The sequence below is a fragment of the Myotis davidii genome, unplaced genomic scaffold, assembly GCF_000327345.1.
Source record: "Myotis davidii unplaced genomic scaffold, ASM32734v1 scaffold44, whole genome shotgun sequence".
Taxonomy (NCBI): domain Eukaryota; kingdom Metazoa; phylum Chordata; class Mammalia; order Chiroptera; family Vespertilionidae; genus Myotis; species Myotis davidii.
Window position 1 is genome coordinate 4,535,622 of NW_006299705.1, and position 18,276 is coordinate 4,553,897.

Here is an 18,276-nt window from a genome sequence, read left to right on the forward strand (position 1 = left end):
TTTTAAATAGGGTGGTCAGAGTAGGCTAAATAAAGAGACAGCTGAAAAAAATATCCTTGGGTGAGGATTAACAAACAAAAAACCTGAAGGTGAAATAAAGTGGGTTTCAGACAAGTGAAAGCTGAGGGTCTGCTGCCAGGGAACAAAAGGATATCATTTAAAAAGGAAAATGACATAACTCTATATGTATATATGTCCTAAATTTATAGTTTCCATCTATAAAGCAAAAGCTGACCGAATAGGAGAAAAACATACATCCACAATCATGATTGGCAATTTTAACATACCTCTCTCTGTAAGTGATAGAACAAAAAAAAAAAAAAATTTCATAAAGGTTAAGAAAATCTGAACAATTAATCAACTTAAGCTGAGACACACAGGGTACTATATTCAACAACTGCAGAATAACATTCTTCTTAAGTGCACATAGAACATTTATCAAACTATAAGATCTCAACAAATTTCAAAGGTCTAAAATCATACAGAGCATGTGAAATTTAACTAACAATCAATATCAGAAGAATAACGAGAAAATGGCCAGATGTTTAGAAATATAAACAACATACTGTAAATGACCTATGAGCCAAAAGAGTCACCAGGGAAAATTTAAAATATTTTGCACTGACTAATGAAACTGCAACATATCACAACTCAGGAGATGCAGCTAAAGCGGTACTGAGAAGTGTAAATTTACATTTCTAAATGCAATATAAAAGATTGAAAATCAATAAGCCAAGCTTCCATCTCAAGAAACTAGAAAAAGAATAGCAAATTAAAGGCAAAGAACAAGTTAGGAAAGAAGGATAAAAGAATTCAATAGAATAGAAAGCGAACTATAACAGAAAAATCAACAAAACTAAAGGTTTACAGCCATGGGCAAACTACGGGCCGAGGGCCGGATCGTTTGAAATGAATAAAACTAAAAAAAAAAAGACCATACCCTTTTATGTAATGATGTTTACTTAGAATTTATATTAGTTCACACACACACTCCATCCATGCTTTTGTTCCGGCCCTCCAGTCCAGTTTAAGAACCCATTGTGACCCTCGAGTCAAAAAGTTTGCCCACCACTGGGTTAGTATCTACTTCAAATAAGTTATGAAGACAATGAGAAATGCACTTATCACTGGGCCTAGCACATTCATTTATTCAATATCCACTATGTGTCAAAAATTATTCTAAGTAGTGGGGTCCCTGACTTTTTGAGACTTACTTCCTAAGTGAGAATTTAGGGGGAAGGAAGTATGAGGGGAATTACAGGAGGAGGAAAAGGGAGGGAAGGAGGAAGAGGAGAAAATATTAAAGATTGGGGGAATCTCAGAAGCAATAAAAAACTGAAAATTATAAGCAAAGAATCTTGTTAAACTTCTGCATTAAAAAATGACATAAGCCCTGGCCGGTTTGGCTCAATGGATAGATCGTCGGCCTGCGGAGTGAAAGGTCCCAGCTTCGATTCCAGTCAAGGGCATGTACCTTGGTTGCAGGTACATCCTCAGTGGGGGATGGGGGATGCAGGAGGCAGCTGATCAATGGTTCTCTCTCATCGGTGTTTCTAGCTCTCTATCCCCCTTCCTTCCTCTCTGTAAAAAATCAATACAATATACATTTTTTAAAAAATTACATAAACTAACAAAAAAATAAATAAAAGGAATTTGGGATTCATCTGACAGAAGTAGCGATTTTCTTAAAATACAAAGAGCCTTAACTAATCAATAAGAGCTGACTCAATAGGGAAATGGACAAAGGACATTTAAAAGTATTTCATTGAAAGAATAAACCAGGGGTCTTCAAACTACGGCCCGCGGGCTACATGCGGCCTGCCGAAAACATTTATCCGGCCTGCCGGGTGTTTTTGCCGCCTCTGCCTGTTGCTTAGCAGCCGACTAGTTTTTTTAAAAATTATAGTCCGGCCCTCCAACAGTCTGAGGGACAGTGAACTGGCCCCCTGTTTAAAAAGTTTGAGGACCCCTGGAATAAACCAATATATATGAGGGAGAAGACAATGCACTCACAATTATAAGGATTCAGTGTATTAACACTTTACACTATAAGATTGGCAAATATTATGAAATTTGATGGTATCCAGTATTGGCAAAAGTATAATGAAAACAGACTTTACTGTTGTTGCAACCCATCTGGAAGGTAATTTAGCAGTATCTATCATAATTTAAAATGTACTAACCTTTGATCTACAACTCTATGTCTAGGATTGTTTTCCTACAAATACCTGGTAGATACATTCACACAATTATGCAAAATTTTATGTTTCAGTATTGCTTATACTCAAGAAAAAGTATTATCAATCAAATACCCCTCAAAAACAGAACCAATGAAAGAGAGTACTAGGAAATATTATATAGTGATGAAAGAGATTGAAATAGCTTCATATGCTAACATGGAAAGGCCTCCAAGATATATGAAGGGAAAAGCAACATACATGGAGATTTTTATATATATTAGAGGCCCGGTGCAGGAGATTCGTGCACTTGGGGGGAGGGGAGGGCGGGCGGCCTTCACCCTCAGCCCGGCCTGCACCTGAGCTCTCAGTCTGTGAGCCTGGCTTCTGGCCGAGCGGCGCTCCCCCAGTGGAAGTGCACTGACCACCAGGGAGCAGCTCCTGTGTTGAGCGTCTGCCTCCTGGTGGTCAGTGCATGTCATAGCAACTAGTCGTTCCAATGTTTGGTCAATTTGCATATTAGCCTTTTATTATATAGGATCATTTGGTTTTTAGAACATTTTCTGGAAAGATACGTACGAACTTGTTCATTGTAACTAACTCTGGGGGTTTGGTCATGTGAGTTACATCCCTTCTATATCATGGATTAATTTGCCACTAACAGTTGCATTTATAACATACAATTAACTCATTTAGCCAAGTGATTATAGTATTATTTTATAGAACTTATAATACTATCTAATTTTAGTATTACAAAGTCTCCATGAAGCATGTGTGGCTATTATTCCTATTTAATAGATAAGGAACTGAAGCCTAGAAATTATACGGGCAACACAGAAGTAAAAGATTATACAACATATAAGAAATTCTTAATTCATATAACTTTTAAGTATACGACCAAAACTAGAAAATGACAAGAAATTAAACTTGTCTTGTTTTGAAACCAACATTCTTCACATTTATCACATTGTTGCCAATTTCTGCTATAAAGTTGAGCACATTATATGAACACATTTCAAGAACTGTGAAGTAATACCTTATAAGTATAAATCCATAAGCTACAGTGCCATACTTCCTCCCTAATCTATAATCTGCTACAAGAAAACTGTTGTTTTTTTCTCTTAAATTCAAATTTTTTATGAAAAGAAAACTGATCACTGGAATCATAATATACACTAATTCTAACTATCCTCAATAGTAATCTAAAACATCTGTGATACACTTCCGTCTAAGTCAAAATAAATTTTATTTTCACTGACATTATTTTGACTGTACTTAGTTAACATTATCTCATGTAGATTCATCAGCTCAAAATTAATTAGTATTACAGAATAGTGTATTCCATCCAAACAATTCGTCTTTGTTGGCTCAAACACCTCACTGCTATTGGCATGCCACTGTAATAATGGGCATGGTGCCACAGTAACAGATGGGCATATACACAGACATGCCAAAGAGTTGGTGTGTGCATCAAGTCTGAGTATTAGCATTAGGTTTTCCTCCAAGAAATTCATAAACTATAGTAGAATAAATGTAAGTTTTCTAAACTGTGTTAATAAGATATGCCAACTCAAAGCTAGATTAATTTTTAAGTTCTTTAAAAATAAATAATGAAAACTTCCTAAGGCCACAGAAGGCAAGTTTTCCATCTGATGAGTTTGGATCAGCCCTCAGTGTATGGAATTGAGGAAACCAATATGCAATCTCTATCTCAGAAAAGCTCTGTCCCTGAAGCATTTGAAAAATCTCAGGAAAAAATTCTGTTTTTAAAAAGTTACATAGCAGTGTTGCAAGATTAAAAAGTCTTGAGATATGTCACACAACACTGAATATACTTAACACTATAAAACCATACACTTAAAAATGATTACGAAGGCAAATTTAATGTCACGTGTTTTTTACCGCAACTAAGGAAAAAAAGTCACATAATCCTGCCAAGTGTCCTGATGAAGGCTATCCAGGCCTAGAAAGAGAAAAAAGGTCATACAAATTCCTACTTGACAGGAATAGAATCTAAAAGTGCAAATAACTGAAACTTATATAGTTATTTAAAATTTTGCCATCTGTTGAAAAACTACTGTCATCTAAAAAGTAGCCAGTTTAAAAAGACTAAGTTATTTCACATGGTTTTAAATTTTTGAAATATATAATATACATACTATTGACCAAACTATATTGAAAAGTTTTACCATTTTTACATTAATGAAAACAGTTTTAAAATACTAAGAATGCTAAGGAAAAAAATCATTTGTGGACACTATCATCCAAAATCATTTAAGTAATGTTCTAGGCACCAGACTAGAAGGTTGTACGTGCATGCATAAATAGAAATATCTCTGACTCCTACTTCCAAGCACTTAACCACATTTTTTCTTAAAAAAAGAAATGTTCAGCCCAGCCAGTGTGGCTCAATGGTTGAGTGTCAACCTATGAGCTAGGACAGGGGTCCTCAAACTTTTTAAACGGGGCCAGTTCACTGTCCCTCAGACCATTGGAGGGCCGGACTATAGTTTAAAAAAAAACTATGAATAAATTACTATGCACACTGCACATATCTTATTTTGAAGTAAAAAAACAAAACGGGAAATGATGAATGTTTCAGAATATTCATTAGTAATTTTTAGTTTTTCTTTATACCTTCCTGTATTTCCCATATTCCCTACATAGAGGATAGATTAACATGTAATAAGGGAAAGCCTAGTGTGGCTCAGTGACTGAGCATTGGCCCCTGAGCTAGGAGGTCACAGTTCGATTCCCAGTCAGGGCACAAAGTCCTCTACATACACAAATCCAAAACTCACTTGTTAGTAATCATCCTACTTGACCCTAATTATACTACTTTGCCGGGAGCCAGTCCATCCTTGCTGTTTCAAGGGACCTGGCATATATGGCATACTGTTCTTAATATGTTTGCTCACCTTCTTGGCACTATGTGTTTTAACCAAGGTCACCTCTCCGAGAAAGGTTGTTTCCCCAGGTAGGGATTTTCCCCTGAAGTTAGGGAGGGAATAAAACCTCTTAACTAAGTGCCAATGTAAAAGGATAGAAAATTAATACTTAGGAATCTATTGGCATTTTTATACACCAATAATGAACTCTCAGAAAGAGAATCTAAAAAAGCAATCCCATTTACCATTGAAACAAAAGAATTAAGATACTTAGAAATAGACACAGAACCTAGAGACAGAACCTAGAGAGAGAACATGGCAAAAGAACCTAGAGACAGAACCTGGCTACAGAACCTGGATAGAACATGGTAAGAGAACCTGACTAGAACCTGGTGACTGAACCTGGCTGGAGAACCTAGCGAGGGAACATGGCTACAGAACCTGGCTGGAGAACCTAGCAAGAGAACATGGACACAGAACTTGGCTGGAGATTGTGGCTAGAGATCCTGGCAAGGCTGCTGATCAACTGAATGCTGTCTCCGTGTCATTCCTTCTTCGCCGACTCCGTTCACACCTATGGGGACCCCTGGACCTGCTGGGGTTGGACCCCAGCACTACTTGACACAATTACTCCAGGAATGTGATCTCCTCTTTTTACACTCATTCCCTTGGTATCTCATCCAGTCCATGATATTTAATACCATCTATTACCTGATGACTCCCAACAATTGCAAACCTCCAGCTGTTCAGGCAAAAAACCTTGTGGCCATCCTTGATATCTTTTTCTCTCACATACCACATCCAAACCATCGCAAATTTTATTGGCTCTGCCTTCAAAATACTGTATTTTCAATCACTTATCTCTACTACCACCAACCTAATTTAGTCATCATCTTCTCTTGCCTGGATTACCTCAATAGACTCTTTGCAGATCTCCTTGCCTCAGATCTGTGAGTTCAGAAGGCAAAGTGATCCATTTAAAAAGTAAATTGGATCATTTCATTCCTCTGTTCCAAACCCTCCGATGGCTTCCGTTCTCACAGAGTAAAATCAAAAGTCCTTAAATGATTTACAAAGCCCAAATCAATCTGGCCCCTTAGGTCTCTGACCTTCTCATCTACTAACTTCCCCCTCCTCTTCACTCATTCTCCCCCCCCCCCCCCCCAGCTATACTGGCCTCTTTGTTGACCCTCACACAAATTAGAAATTATCCTGCCTCAGAGCCTGAGCACCTCTGAATACTCTTCTATTCTTCTTACTGAACACTCTTCCCCAGACATCTGCATGTTACTCCCTCACCTCGTTCAGGCATGTACTCTATTAACAAATTCTCAAGGATCTTTTCCTTGACCCTGCTTTTTCAAACTCAACCCAACCTCCACTCTCTCTATCCTATTTCTCTGCTTTATTTTCCTCCATAGTACTCCTTGTCATCAAACAACCAACTATATATTGATTTGTTTATTGCCTATCTACCCTCCACTAGAATGTATGCTCCATGAGAGCAGGCATTTTTTCCACTTCTTAGTCCCTAGCATCAAGAACAGTGCTTAGCATACAGATGGCACTCGTATTTGTTGAATTGATAATTTCTAGTTTTTTAAAGTTGGGGGAAAAAACACAAGAAATAAACAAACAGGTCCCAAGTACCCCGGACTATTACCTCTTTGAAGCAGGAAATATATCTGGCATACAACAGGCACTTAATAGTTAATCACTGATTAAAACCCATTCTGCTCAAAACCCTCCAATGGCTTGTCTTCTCAGTGGAAGTAAAATTCCAAGTTCTTACCAGGCCCTACATAATCTGGTCCCCTCACCTTCTACTGTGCTCTTACTACTCTGCCCTCATAGTACTGATTTCCCCCCCCACCCTTCACGACCACATTTTTAACCTAGGCTTTAAGAAATGTAGAGAAAACCCATTCCTAGAGTAAAGTTGGGTGATACACAGCTCTGCCAACCCATAATTTTGGAACCAGGCTTATTCATGAGTCTCTTCCTTGTTCAGCTGCCATGCTAACTCACTCAGCTGAAGGATTAAAGACACTGGCCTTCCAATTAGGTCTATTCCTACCAGAAATACAAATAATCAGCCCATCAATAAGCAGACATTGACCATAAATTGTTCACTTGTGTAAATCTATGAACTCTTTCCAGCTGATATGCTAAATAAGTCTTCCCTAAGTACACAAACTAGCGAATGTTATTCATAGTAATATGAAATATATGAAAATCGTTTCTTCCTGATTATTCTACTTTGGGCTCTTCACTTTAAATTTTGAATTTGGACTGCAGGCAATTTGTTTTTGTCAGCAGTTCATTTATATACACAACTGCAACAGTGTCAAATTATTTCACTATAATACATTTGTCATACCATGAGCACTTTAACTTTTGATGCAATAAAAGAAGAACATGTCAACCAACCATCTGTCTGCCTTTTTTGTTTTAATCATTTAGTTCTACTATGTAGTTCTAAATTTTAAGTTTTTAAAAAATAATGTTTTAAGTAATGGTAAGATTTCAAATTTCTAGATTTCCTCCTCAATTTCACCAAGTCAATGATCTTAAAGTATCCTATGTCAAAGGATGAAAATCCTTTTGACTGAATATTTGTTAAGATAATTTGTAAAAGTCAGAACTGACTCTCCTCCAAGAATAAAGCAAGCCAAGCAAATACAATGGAACACCTTTACAATCTGTTGGAAAGGAAAACTATGCTTACAGGCAGTATTTCATCTTTTTTTGTTATTTAATGGATACAATCTTATTTGATTTTATTTTTATTTAAAAAATTAAATTATAGAAGGCCTACTTGAGTAATTAGCCCTTTGTAAAACTAGCAATCTTATTTACGTGAAGACAAAACAACTCATCCAGCCAGGAAGGCACTGCAGATATCACTAACAGTTTTTTCTCTTAATAGACATCTTGGAACGAAAGACAGTTACTTAAGTGAAACATCAATAAATCATTGAAGTTGGCTAATATTTTATGTGCCCTTTGTAAATAAAATAAAGTAGGATTCAATTTACATAAAGGGGCAGACAAAAAGAAGTTTATAGTTGTGAGTAAGCACACACAGAGTTAACAAAGCTATTGTAATAATCATAATCTGCATGTCTTTTTCCATATGAACTGTAGACCTACTTTTGCTCACCCCTGTAAATAGCATGGCAAGTATGTTAACATCTCTAGAACTAGATCTAATGACCATAAATTTCAACCACTTAGGCAGAATTAACAAAATAGATTTGCTATCAAAACTGGAGTTATTAGAACTCAGTATGCAACAGACTACTGTATTTCAGAGGAAAGAGGGTAGAGGAAAATTAACCAATGAACTTATATGCATACTACAGGCCTGGTGCATGAACTCATGCATGGGTGGAGTCTCTCAACCTGGCAGGCGATCGGGGTCGACTGGGGCCACAGGAGGTTGGCTGGGGGGAGGGGCCATGGGAGGTCTGACGTGGCAGCACACTGACAACCAGGCAGCAGCTCCTGCGTTGAGCGTCTGCCCCCTGGTGGTCAGTGTGTGTCACAGTGACCGGTCAACTGGTTGTTCGGTCACTTAGGCTTTTATATATATATAGACTAGAGGCCCGATGCACGAAATTTGGGCCTCTGCCTCGGCCCCCGCCGCAGCAGCTTCATCCAGAAGGTCATCCAGTCTAATTAGCATATTATGCTTTTATTATTATAGACATGCACAGCCCCTGGACAGACAATAGTGTGGGGAAGGCCTGGGGAGGGGACAGGAGTCGGGTAGAGGGTGTCAATGGGAGGGGAAAAAGGGAGCATTGTTAACACTTTCAACAATAAAGATAAATGCTAAAAAAAGAAAGAACTCAAGGGATTTAAATCTTCAGAACTTGAAGATGATGATAAGGATAATAGTATTGTTAATGTAAAAATATTCAAACCTCTAAAGAATTTTTGTGAGTTTATTTGAGCCAAACTGAGTAGAATCTCAATGGTTTGGGGTAATTCTCCAGAGAATGGTGGTTTTTCACCTTGTTTTATATATTATAATCAAAAGAGGAGCCATAAGTAGGTTACATGAAATCCATTGGTGACAGATTAGAGAGGCAGGAAAAAGCAAAACGGGGGAGTGGGGGGGGCGGGTAGGGAACCTCTGGGATTAGATATAAAGTAAAATGATAGATAGACACTTCTTTTACTTAGGTGGGTGCAGAATAGTTAACAGTCGACAATTAACATGGTAACAATAACAATGAAGGAATTTATGGACTCTGTCCTAGAGTCGAGGGGTCTGGAAAAAGGAAAGTTACAAGTTACTGACATTTCATAGGTGTGTTATCTTACATGCAAAAAGACAACAGGCTCTGTTAAGATAAAGACTGACCTTGTGCCTTGCCTGGTTTGGCTCAGTGGATAGAGCATTGGCCTACAGACTAAGGGGTCCCGGGTTCGACTCCAACATGCCCGGGTTACGGGCTTGATCCCCAGTAGGGGGCGTGGAGGAGGCAGCCAATCAATGATTCTCATCACTGATGTTTCTCTCTCTCTCCATCTCTCCCTTCCTCTCTGAAAAAAAAAAAATGACCTGGTCAGGAAGATACCAGCTTAGGACATGACTACCTACCATAACTGCTTTTTAGTTAAAGTTTTAATTTCAGACCATCCTTTGTAGTTACTGTAGATCTTTGAGTTTGCAAAACTGCCATGCAGGCCTTCTCTGAGCTTGTCAGGTTAGCATGTGGCCCCTTTCATCCACAGTATGCCATAGAAATCACTAGTGGATTATATTTTCATGCCTGAAACCTTAGACTCCTAAGCACAAGAGAAAAGAATACAATGAGGAAAGTCTGTACCTCTTCATAATATGTCAACATTTCAGCATCTCAAACTAAAACATGTTTGACATTTCAAACTCCAGCATTTCAACTTTCTTCAGTAAGTCATACTTTATATTTAAAAAGGCTTACAATAAATACCTTTTGGTAGATGTATTACACTGAAAGATTGAGAATTATTTCACAATTTAATATTAGTTATATACTTGTAATACTGTTAGTTTTCAATGGCCTTACCTCACCAACTAAATTCTAAGTTTCTTTTTTTTTTTTAATATATTTTATTGATTTTTTACAGAGAGGAAGGGAGAGAGATAGATAGTTAGAAACATCGATGAGAGAGAAACATCGATCAGCTGCCTCCTGCACATCTCCCACTGGGGATGTGCCCTCAACCCAGGCACATGCCCTTGATCGGAATCGAACCCGGGACCCCTCGGTCCGCAGGCCGATGCTCTATCCACTGAGCCAAACCGGTTCCGGCAATTCTTTCTTAAAGACAAAGTAAAAATCTAATAATTATTTTGTATTTTTGTGCTGAAAACACAGAAGAATGAATTATAATCCCAAATTTACAAATAAAGATGTCTTTGAAGAGTAGAAGAGAAATTTAAGAACTCCTGATTGTAAAGTTCATTCAACACCTATGTGACAATTCCGAGTCAATTAACCCTAATCACAGCAAAGACTCAAGCAATGCTGACAATAACTGTAATGCAGTACAACACAACAGGGATACCAGAGCAGGTTTTCAGTCTGTATAAGGGCCTCTGAATCAGTCATGCTTTACTTTTCAGTACACTGGCTAAGGACACAGTAAATGTTAGAATCTGAACCATTCAATTGAATAAAGGACCTGGAAATACTTATTAAGCAAAATTATGAGCTGAACGCTTTGCTAAGCAGCTTCATATAAATTATACCATCTAATATTAGGTGATTGTGTGAGAGATTCCTCTATACAATATTCAACAAATAGTCATTGAGTCACTATGTAATCTGAGAATACTGAATGAGATAAAGTTATCAATGAGAAATACTAGGACAAGTAAAAACGAAGTGGAGCAAGCTTTGAACACTGAAACTATAAAGGTGCTGAATGAAAAAAATTACAAAAATATGGTATACCAGTGGTTCTCAACCTTCTGGCCCTTTAAATACAGTTCCTCATGTTGTGACCCAACCATAAAATTAGTTTCGTTGCTACTTCATAACTGTAATGTTGCTACTGTTATGAATCATAACGTAAATATCTGATATGCAGGATGGTCTTAGGCGACCCCTGTGAAAGGGTCATTCGACCGCCAAAGGGGTCGCGACCCACAGGTTGAGAACCGCTAGTATAGGTCCTAATTAAAATGAGTTATAAATAAAAATGGAAACAGTCACACACAAAAAACAAAACAAATTTAGAAGCTCCTATTAAGTGACATCTGGGACTGGTTTTCTTCATTTTTAATAAACTCAAGAACATCCCTATAAAAAGGTTATGCTCATTCAGCTGCACTTCTGTATCCTTCCTTAAAGAGAGAAAAAGTAGTGGAGTTATATTTAGATTTTCTGTAATTACAGACAAACTACAGACCCACATAATCTTCCTAGGAGACTCCAGTGGAAAACACTAATGTTAAAGTTAAAGGGTTATATGAAATGTAATTTTCATGGCTGATGTTATAATAAAATTGACAATAAATAAAATTTAAGTTAAAAATAAGCAAGACTTTACTAATGCAATAAAAATACACTGATGTAGTACTGACTATATCTTAACTACACAGGAAAGCATGTAATATAAACAAATGAGAAGTCCACCCCAATTTCAGCAGGGACTAAAAATGCTACCTTTCAAAGTGTTTCAGATGGCACTCCACTGATAAGTTACTGGTTGCTAAGGTCAGCTTTTAATTGTTAAACCTAATGGCCTCTTTTCAGCCTATATTCTATTTGCCCTCACTATGCAATTCCTAACATAGTTAACTATTTCCTCTTAACTTTCCTCCTAGCTTCTTTCTCTTTTTTTAATCTTCCTCTGGTTTCCTACCCCTCTGAGCACTGTTTCTCTTCCTAGTTCTTCTTCCATTCACACCTTAAGTGTAGGAACTTGTCTAAACTGCCTTTTCTTCTAACAAGAAAAGTTCTCCCTGGATGATTTTATCCATTCCTGTGCTTTAATTACCACCTACAATTCTAAATGTTGGTGCCCTAATCTGTAGCTCAGCTGAAAATGCATTTTCTTTTGCAGGTCTCCTGGTTTCTACAAACTTTGTCTGAAGAATTCCCCCTTTCCTCCACCTAACAAAAACCTTCTCAGCCTTTAAGACTTAAAATGTCACCAACTCAGTGAAACTTTCACCAACTTTTCAAAATACTGTTAGTTAATATTCTAGTTTAGAAATCACTTATCTCACAAAATAGGCAAGATTATCATGGAGATCAAGGAACTTGAACAAGGCAATATTACAAGTGGAAACCATTAACTTAAATCCAGATCTTCTCACTCTAAGTCCAATGCTCTTTCTAATACACTGAGTTGCTCTCAAAAGAAACAAGATTAGAAAACTTAGTCTTACTATTCTTAAGAAAATGTCATTGGTCTTGTCATTTCTTTCTAGAAATTAATCCCTAAATAAATGTTTAATCCAGAAATAAAATTATTTTTAAATTATACACACACAGCCGAATGGTAAAGATAAAAAAAGAGCTTCATTAAGTTAAAGAAAAAAACGATTTTGGAAAAAACTAAAAGCAATAAAAGTTTACAATAGTCTCAAAACCAAGGAATACAAAAAATTTAATTCTTTACATATTAAATGAAGAAACTGAAAATCTTGAAGCCAATAATTTAATACACAGACTTGGTTAACCAATAAATGATATGTAGGATCTTTCATAAAACCACCTAAAACTCCCTAATTACGGTTTTGTTTAATCGGGAGAGGGAATAAATAAGACTAATAAATGTGATTAAATTTAGAAAACAAAAATCATCAATAATCCTGTGACTAGGAAGTGATTAGGCATGCTGGAGATGGTCAGTGAAGGATCAAAGACAGAGCTCTAGAACAAGAGGCCACAGAGCAGAATACTGGAAAGAGTCAGAGAGCTGAAACATTTTGCAACCATTATGAAAAGACTGGTTCAGGAGATTCATCAATGGTTGCTAAATACAGGGGTAGTGAATTTAATGAGAAGCAAAATGTCTGCATGGTCTCAAAGTGTCCCCCCACAGACAGATTATGCGGGGGGGGGGGGGGGGGGGAGATAATGGACAACTGGACAAATTATCATGAAGATGGGTATCCTATGCCTCTGGATGTAATAGTCTGAGGAAGCCGCATCAGCTATGGTAGCACTATAGCTAGGGATACATAACAAGAATCTAAACAAGAAGAAAAAACACCAGTAAACCCAAATTGATTACCATGTTATAAAATAATTGGCTTGCATTTTTCAAATGCCAAGTTAATGAAAAACAAAGACTAAGGAACTAGACCAGATTAAAGAGATTACATAGATCAGACAACTAAATGAAATACAAGATCCTGGACAGGATCCTGTACTAAAAGGGAAAAAATGCTAAAATAAAAAATTATTTATTGGAACAAATGACAATGCTGGATTACAGATTGTAGACTGTACTGATGCTAAACTTCCTAAATATAACAGTACTGTGGTTGTGCAAGAAAATATCTTCATTCTTAAAAAATACACACTAAGGTAAAGGGACATGAAGTATTCAACCTAGTCTCCAATGGCTCAGAAAACATAATGTGAATGTATGTGTATGGAGAGAGGAGAGGGAGAGAGAGAGAACGCAAAGTAGCACATTTTAAAAAATTGTTGAGTCTGCATAGAAGGAAGTTTTCTGTAATATACCTGATTAGGCATCTTGGAAATGGTCAGTGAAGGATCATCATTTTTTGTAAATCTGAAACCATTTCAAAGTAAATCATCAAAAATTATAGAAGAGGAACAGGGTAAGCTTTTACACTTTTTACATAAATTTTGTCATTTGGCTTGTTTTTTTTTCTAAGCAAGAAATATCACCATTTTATGAGAGAATATAGGCTCAAAAAGATTAAGTGACCACGTCCAGAACAGGAGTCTCCTTGATTCTATACAACCCCATTATGTTGCAATTCATTGGCCAAAATGTTTCTAATTCCTGAAAGCTTCAATTTCACACTGTCTATAGCTACTACTCAAAATCTTCAACTTTTAATGAGTTGTAAGGCTTCTCTAATAAAAGCACTATAAATTTCAGCAAATAGAATAGCATATACAAGGGCTTGAGAAAGTAGCATATCGTAGCACAGTGATGGCGAACCTTTTGAGCTCGGCGTGTCAGCATTTTGAAAAACCCTAACTTAACTCTGGTGCCATGTCACATATAGAAATTTTTTGATATTTGCAACCATAGTAAAACAAAGATTTATATTTTTGATACTTATTTTATATATTTAAATGCCATTTAACAAAGAAAAATCAACCAAAAAAATGACACGCGTGTCATAGGCTCGCCATCACTGTCTCTAGCGTCTAGGTGCAAATTCAGTCAGTGCAGTGTTCTAGCATGTGTGTGTGTGTGTGTGTGAGAGAGAGAGAGAGAGAGAGAGAGAGAGAGAGAAAGAGAAAAATCTTGGGCAAATTAATCATTTGTGCTCCAATTTCCTAAATGGCAAAGTGGGATCAAAGAAGTATCTGGTATCAAGCAATAGAATTGTTAGGCACACTGAATGAGATAATAAAGGTAAAGTATTATGTACAAATGTATAAGCACTGAATAAATCTTCGCTATTTTTATTTTAATTCAACCTGTTTAAGTCACCTCAACTGGTCAGTCATACATTTTTTCCCCAATATCTGACAAAATAGGATATCAGAGGCTCTAAGAGGAAAACATCTTAGATATTCACAAACCCGAAATGTAATTAATTGTAAGCAAATCACATTCAAAACAGACTGACACAGACTTATGGATTAATTCAACAGCTGAAACTTTTTGCTAATAAAGCTGTAGAGCTGCAGCAAGCTCCTTGTTAAAACAATCCATCATCTAAGAGCACAGATGAAAAGAAATTAGTTATCTTACTGTTAAATTTTTCTAACCTCAGAATAAGGAAAAAACAAAACAAAAAAACCCTGCATTTTATATGCTGCATATAAGATTTCAATCAGCTTCGAACGGTCAAAATTTAATCCCAATTTCAACTCCTAGCACTGCCCTCTCGTTAGTAAAATTTAAATTAAAATTTAATTATCCGCTTTGGCACCTCCAAAGTCAGGAGCACAGGTACTTTACCTTAATTTAACATGAATCCAGTGACAACCTATTATGTGACCAACTTGTTTAGTACTGACAGATTAAAATTAAGAAAAAATGTAAAGATGATGACAATAAAATGTAAAGTTACTATGATTCTGTAAGTTTAAACCCCCCTCCCAAAACAAAACCATTTTTCGGTGGTACTTACATTTCTCCTTAACTTTTTAAAAACAAAGTGTATATTGTTTCGTGTTCATTTTTACAAAATCACATTATTTATAAAATTTTAGGTTTGTTCATCATAACACTAAATACTCTCCAATCATATGCGTATTATTGGTTGCGCCTGGAGGGGGGTCTGCAGGGCAAAGGCTACCGTCCGAGAACATCAACGTCTGCACAGTCTGCCCACTCACCGACGCCTGCCCTCCTCGCTCCCACCCCAGGAGTTTCCCGTAAGCAACACTCACACTCCAGCTCTCCCCCTCACCTCCCCGAACTCGCCAATGTGCGAATTTCTCCAACTCTGATCAAACAGCAGTCAATTGCCTCCAAGTGTTTATTCAAATTTCCGTGTCCCAGACCAACTCAGAGTCTCGGGGGATGGAACTGAAGCTCTCCGAAAGGTTCTTCTTTCACTCAAGTTTGAAAATTGCAAGAGACCCCCACAAACTCTCCCCCCGGCACCTCCCACCACTCCCAGCTGACTCGTCCCCACCCCCCGGAGGGAACGTTACAGCCGGACCCGGTGCGCTCTCGGGACCGCCCCACTCCTCTCCCGGAGCCCGAGCCCGGCGCCGGCACCCCCGGGGACCCAACTCCTCGGTCCCATCCCTGCACCCCAAGCGCGTCTCCTCACTTCTTCAAATCGCTGCTGAAGAGGCCCACGGCACCGGAGTTGGAAATGGCTGAGGTCGCGTCCTGACCCAGCTCCGTGGCCTCCCCTCCCCCGGAGTTCTCATTGTAAGCGAAGCTGTTGCTGGACATCGCGGCGGTGCCGGCGGGGGTCGGGCCGGTCCCGCTCGGGGTTCTCTCCGTACAGCAACTGTCCGCAGGACGCGGAACAAAACTACTTCTCGAGCGGAGGGGCACGCGCAGGCGCTTCCGGGCTCGTCACGGCGGCCGAAGCCAACCCGGCGGGCCACCCCCTGCGCATGCCCAGTGTGCAAGCTGTCCCGAGCCCACCGCAGGCCACTCCGGCGCCGGCCTGGATTTTCCTTCTCCGGGTTTTTGCGGTATCTGAGAGGCTCGAGCCCCAGCGGTGCCAAAGGCTGGTTTCCAGGCTTTAAAAGTTTCATGGAAGGGTGGTACCCATTCTGCCCATTGTGATCCTTTAAAGGGGGTTCCCCGACCCGCGTGACTCCTGCTGTAAACCAGTAGCTTTCAGATTTTTCCTGAAACACCGTTTACACACCAGATCAACTTCCCTAAACACTTCATGATCTCTTTTCCCATTTAGGCTGGTTTCTCCTCTCCAGCCAGCCTGGGCCCTGCTTTCACAGCCACCCCAGGAACCTTGATCCAGTAGCCCTCCGTTTGAATGAAACCTTTCTCTCCGCTGCATTTTGTAAGATGAGCATTACTGATATCCACACCTGAATTTTTTTAACACAAAAAAGGAGAGCTATATAATTTTCTAAATAAAATACTAAACAAGTATTAAATGCAAACATTAAAATTACCCAGTAGATTTTATCTGATAAAAGAATTTTTAACATTAAGAAATGTATTATACTTCTTATATAATTATATGATGTATAGATATTGAAAATGAATAACACTTCATCAGTTTTCTGATTTAAATAAATAGTAAACTAGAAATAGAAGGAAATAGTCTTACTGTTTTTATGCATATGTAAAGAGATAGATAGATAATGTTAAAATACTTCCACAAAATATACAAAGTAAAACACACGTCATATTTAATAGTGAGACACCAAAGGCATTCCAGCTAAAGTCAGAGAAAGGACAAATATGCCTATTAACACCATTACCATTTAATGCTGTTTTATAGATTCTAGTTAATGCAATAGAACAAGAAAAATAAGTAGTGAAAAAGAAGAGATTATAATATTTATAGATATGATTGTCTTGCAGGACAATCTTAGAGAAAATTATTAGACCTTTAAAATGATTCAGCAGAATGGCCAGATTCAAAATCCAATAACACTCCTATACACTGATAATATCTAACTAGAAAATGTAATTTTAAAATGATCCTATTCCACAGTAGCAACAAATAAGTCTTAAGAAATGTATTAAACCTAAGTGAAAAAATTTTTTATAATTTTATAGTTTAAATATGGGGTGTGGGGGAGAAGACATGAAAAAATATGTTTCTGGATAGGAATATTCAAATAAATCTACATATTTAATACAGTTTCAGTCAAAATTCTTTTTTCTTACTAGATAAATTGAATCTAAAGTTCGTCTGAGCCCGGCCAGTGGGGCTCAGTGGTTGAGCGTTGACCTATGAACAAGGAGGTCATGGTTCGATTCCTGGTCAGGGCACTTGCCTAGGTTATGGACTTGATCCCCACGGGCATGCAGGAGACAGCTCATCAATGATTCTCTCTCATCATTGATGTTTCTATCATAACTAATTAATTGTCCTAGTACCATTCAGTTAGGAAATACTGTATTCAATGAATGGTACTAGGACCATTAATTAGCAAAAAATAAAGCCAGATCTCTATATTAGCTTCCAATGACTACTGTAACAAATTATCACAAATTTAGTGGCTTATCACAGCAAAAATTTATTCTCTTACAATTCCATAGTCCAGAAGTTCGAAATTAAGGTGCACAATCTAAGGTATGGGCAGGGCCACATTTTCCAGAGGCTCTAGGGGAGAAGCCCTTCCCTGATTTTTCTTGCTTCTAGAGCAACTTTCCTCATATTCCTTGCATTCCTTGGCTCTTGGCCCCTTCTTCCACTCTTCAAGACCAACAGCATAGCATCTTTAAATCTCTGCTCTGTCTTCACATTGCCTTCCCTTGGTCTGTGTGGAACCTCCCTCTGCCGTCCTTTTATAAGGACACATGTGAATACATTTAGGGCCCACCCCAGATAATCCAGGATAATCTTCCTATATCAAAATCCTTAATTCAATCACATCTGC

General features: G+C 37.9%; 1 protein-coding gene across 1 annotated transcript in view; it reads right to left on the reverse strand.

Moving 5' to 3' along the window:
• The window catches only part of AP3B1 (adaptor related protein complex 3 beta 1 subunit), a 191,594-nt gene extending 175,283 nt beyond the window's left edge, over positions 1-16,311 (reverse strand). The window contains exon 1 of the mRNA XM_015571572.1: positions 16,014-16,311. Within this exon, the coding sequence (XP_015427058.1) occupies positions 16,014-16,141 (128 nt within the window). The 5' untranslated portion in view covers positions 16,142-16,311. The remainder of the gene's footprint in view (positions 1-16,013) is intronic.
• Positions 16,312-18,276: the final 1,965 nt, after the last annotated feature.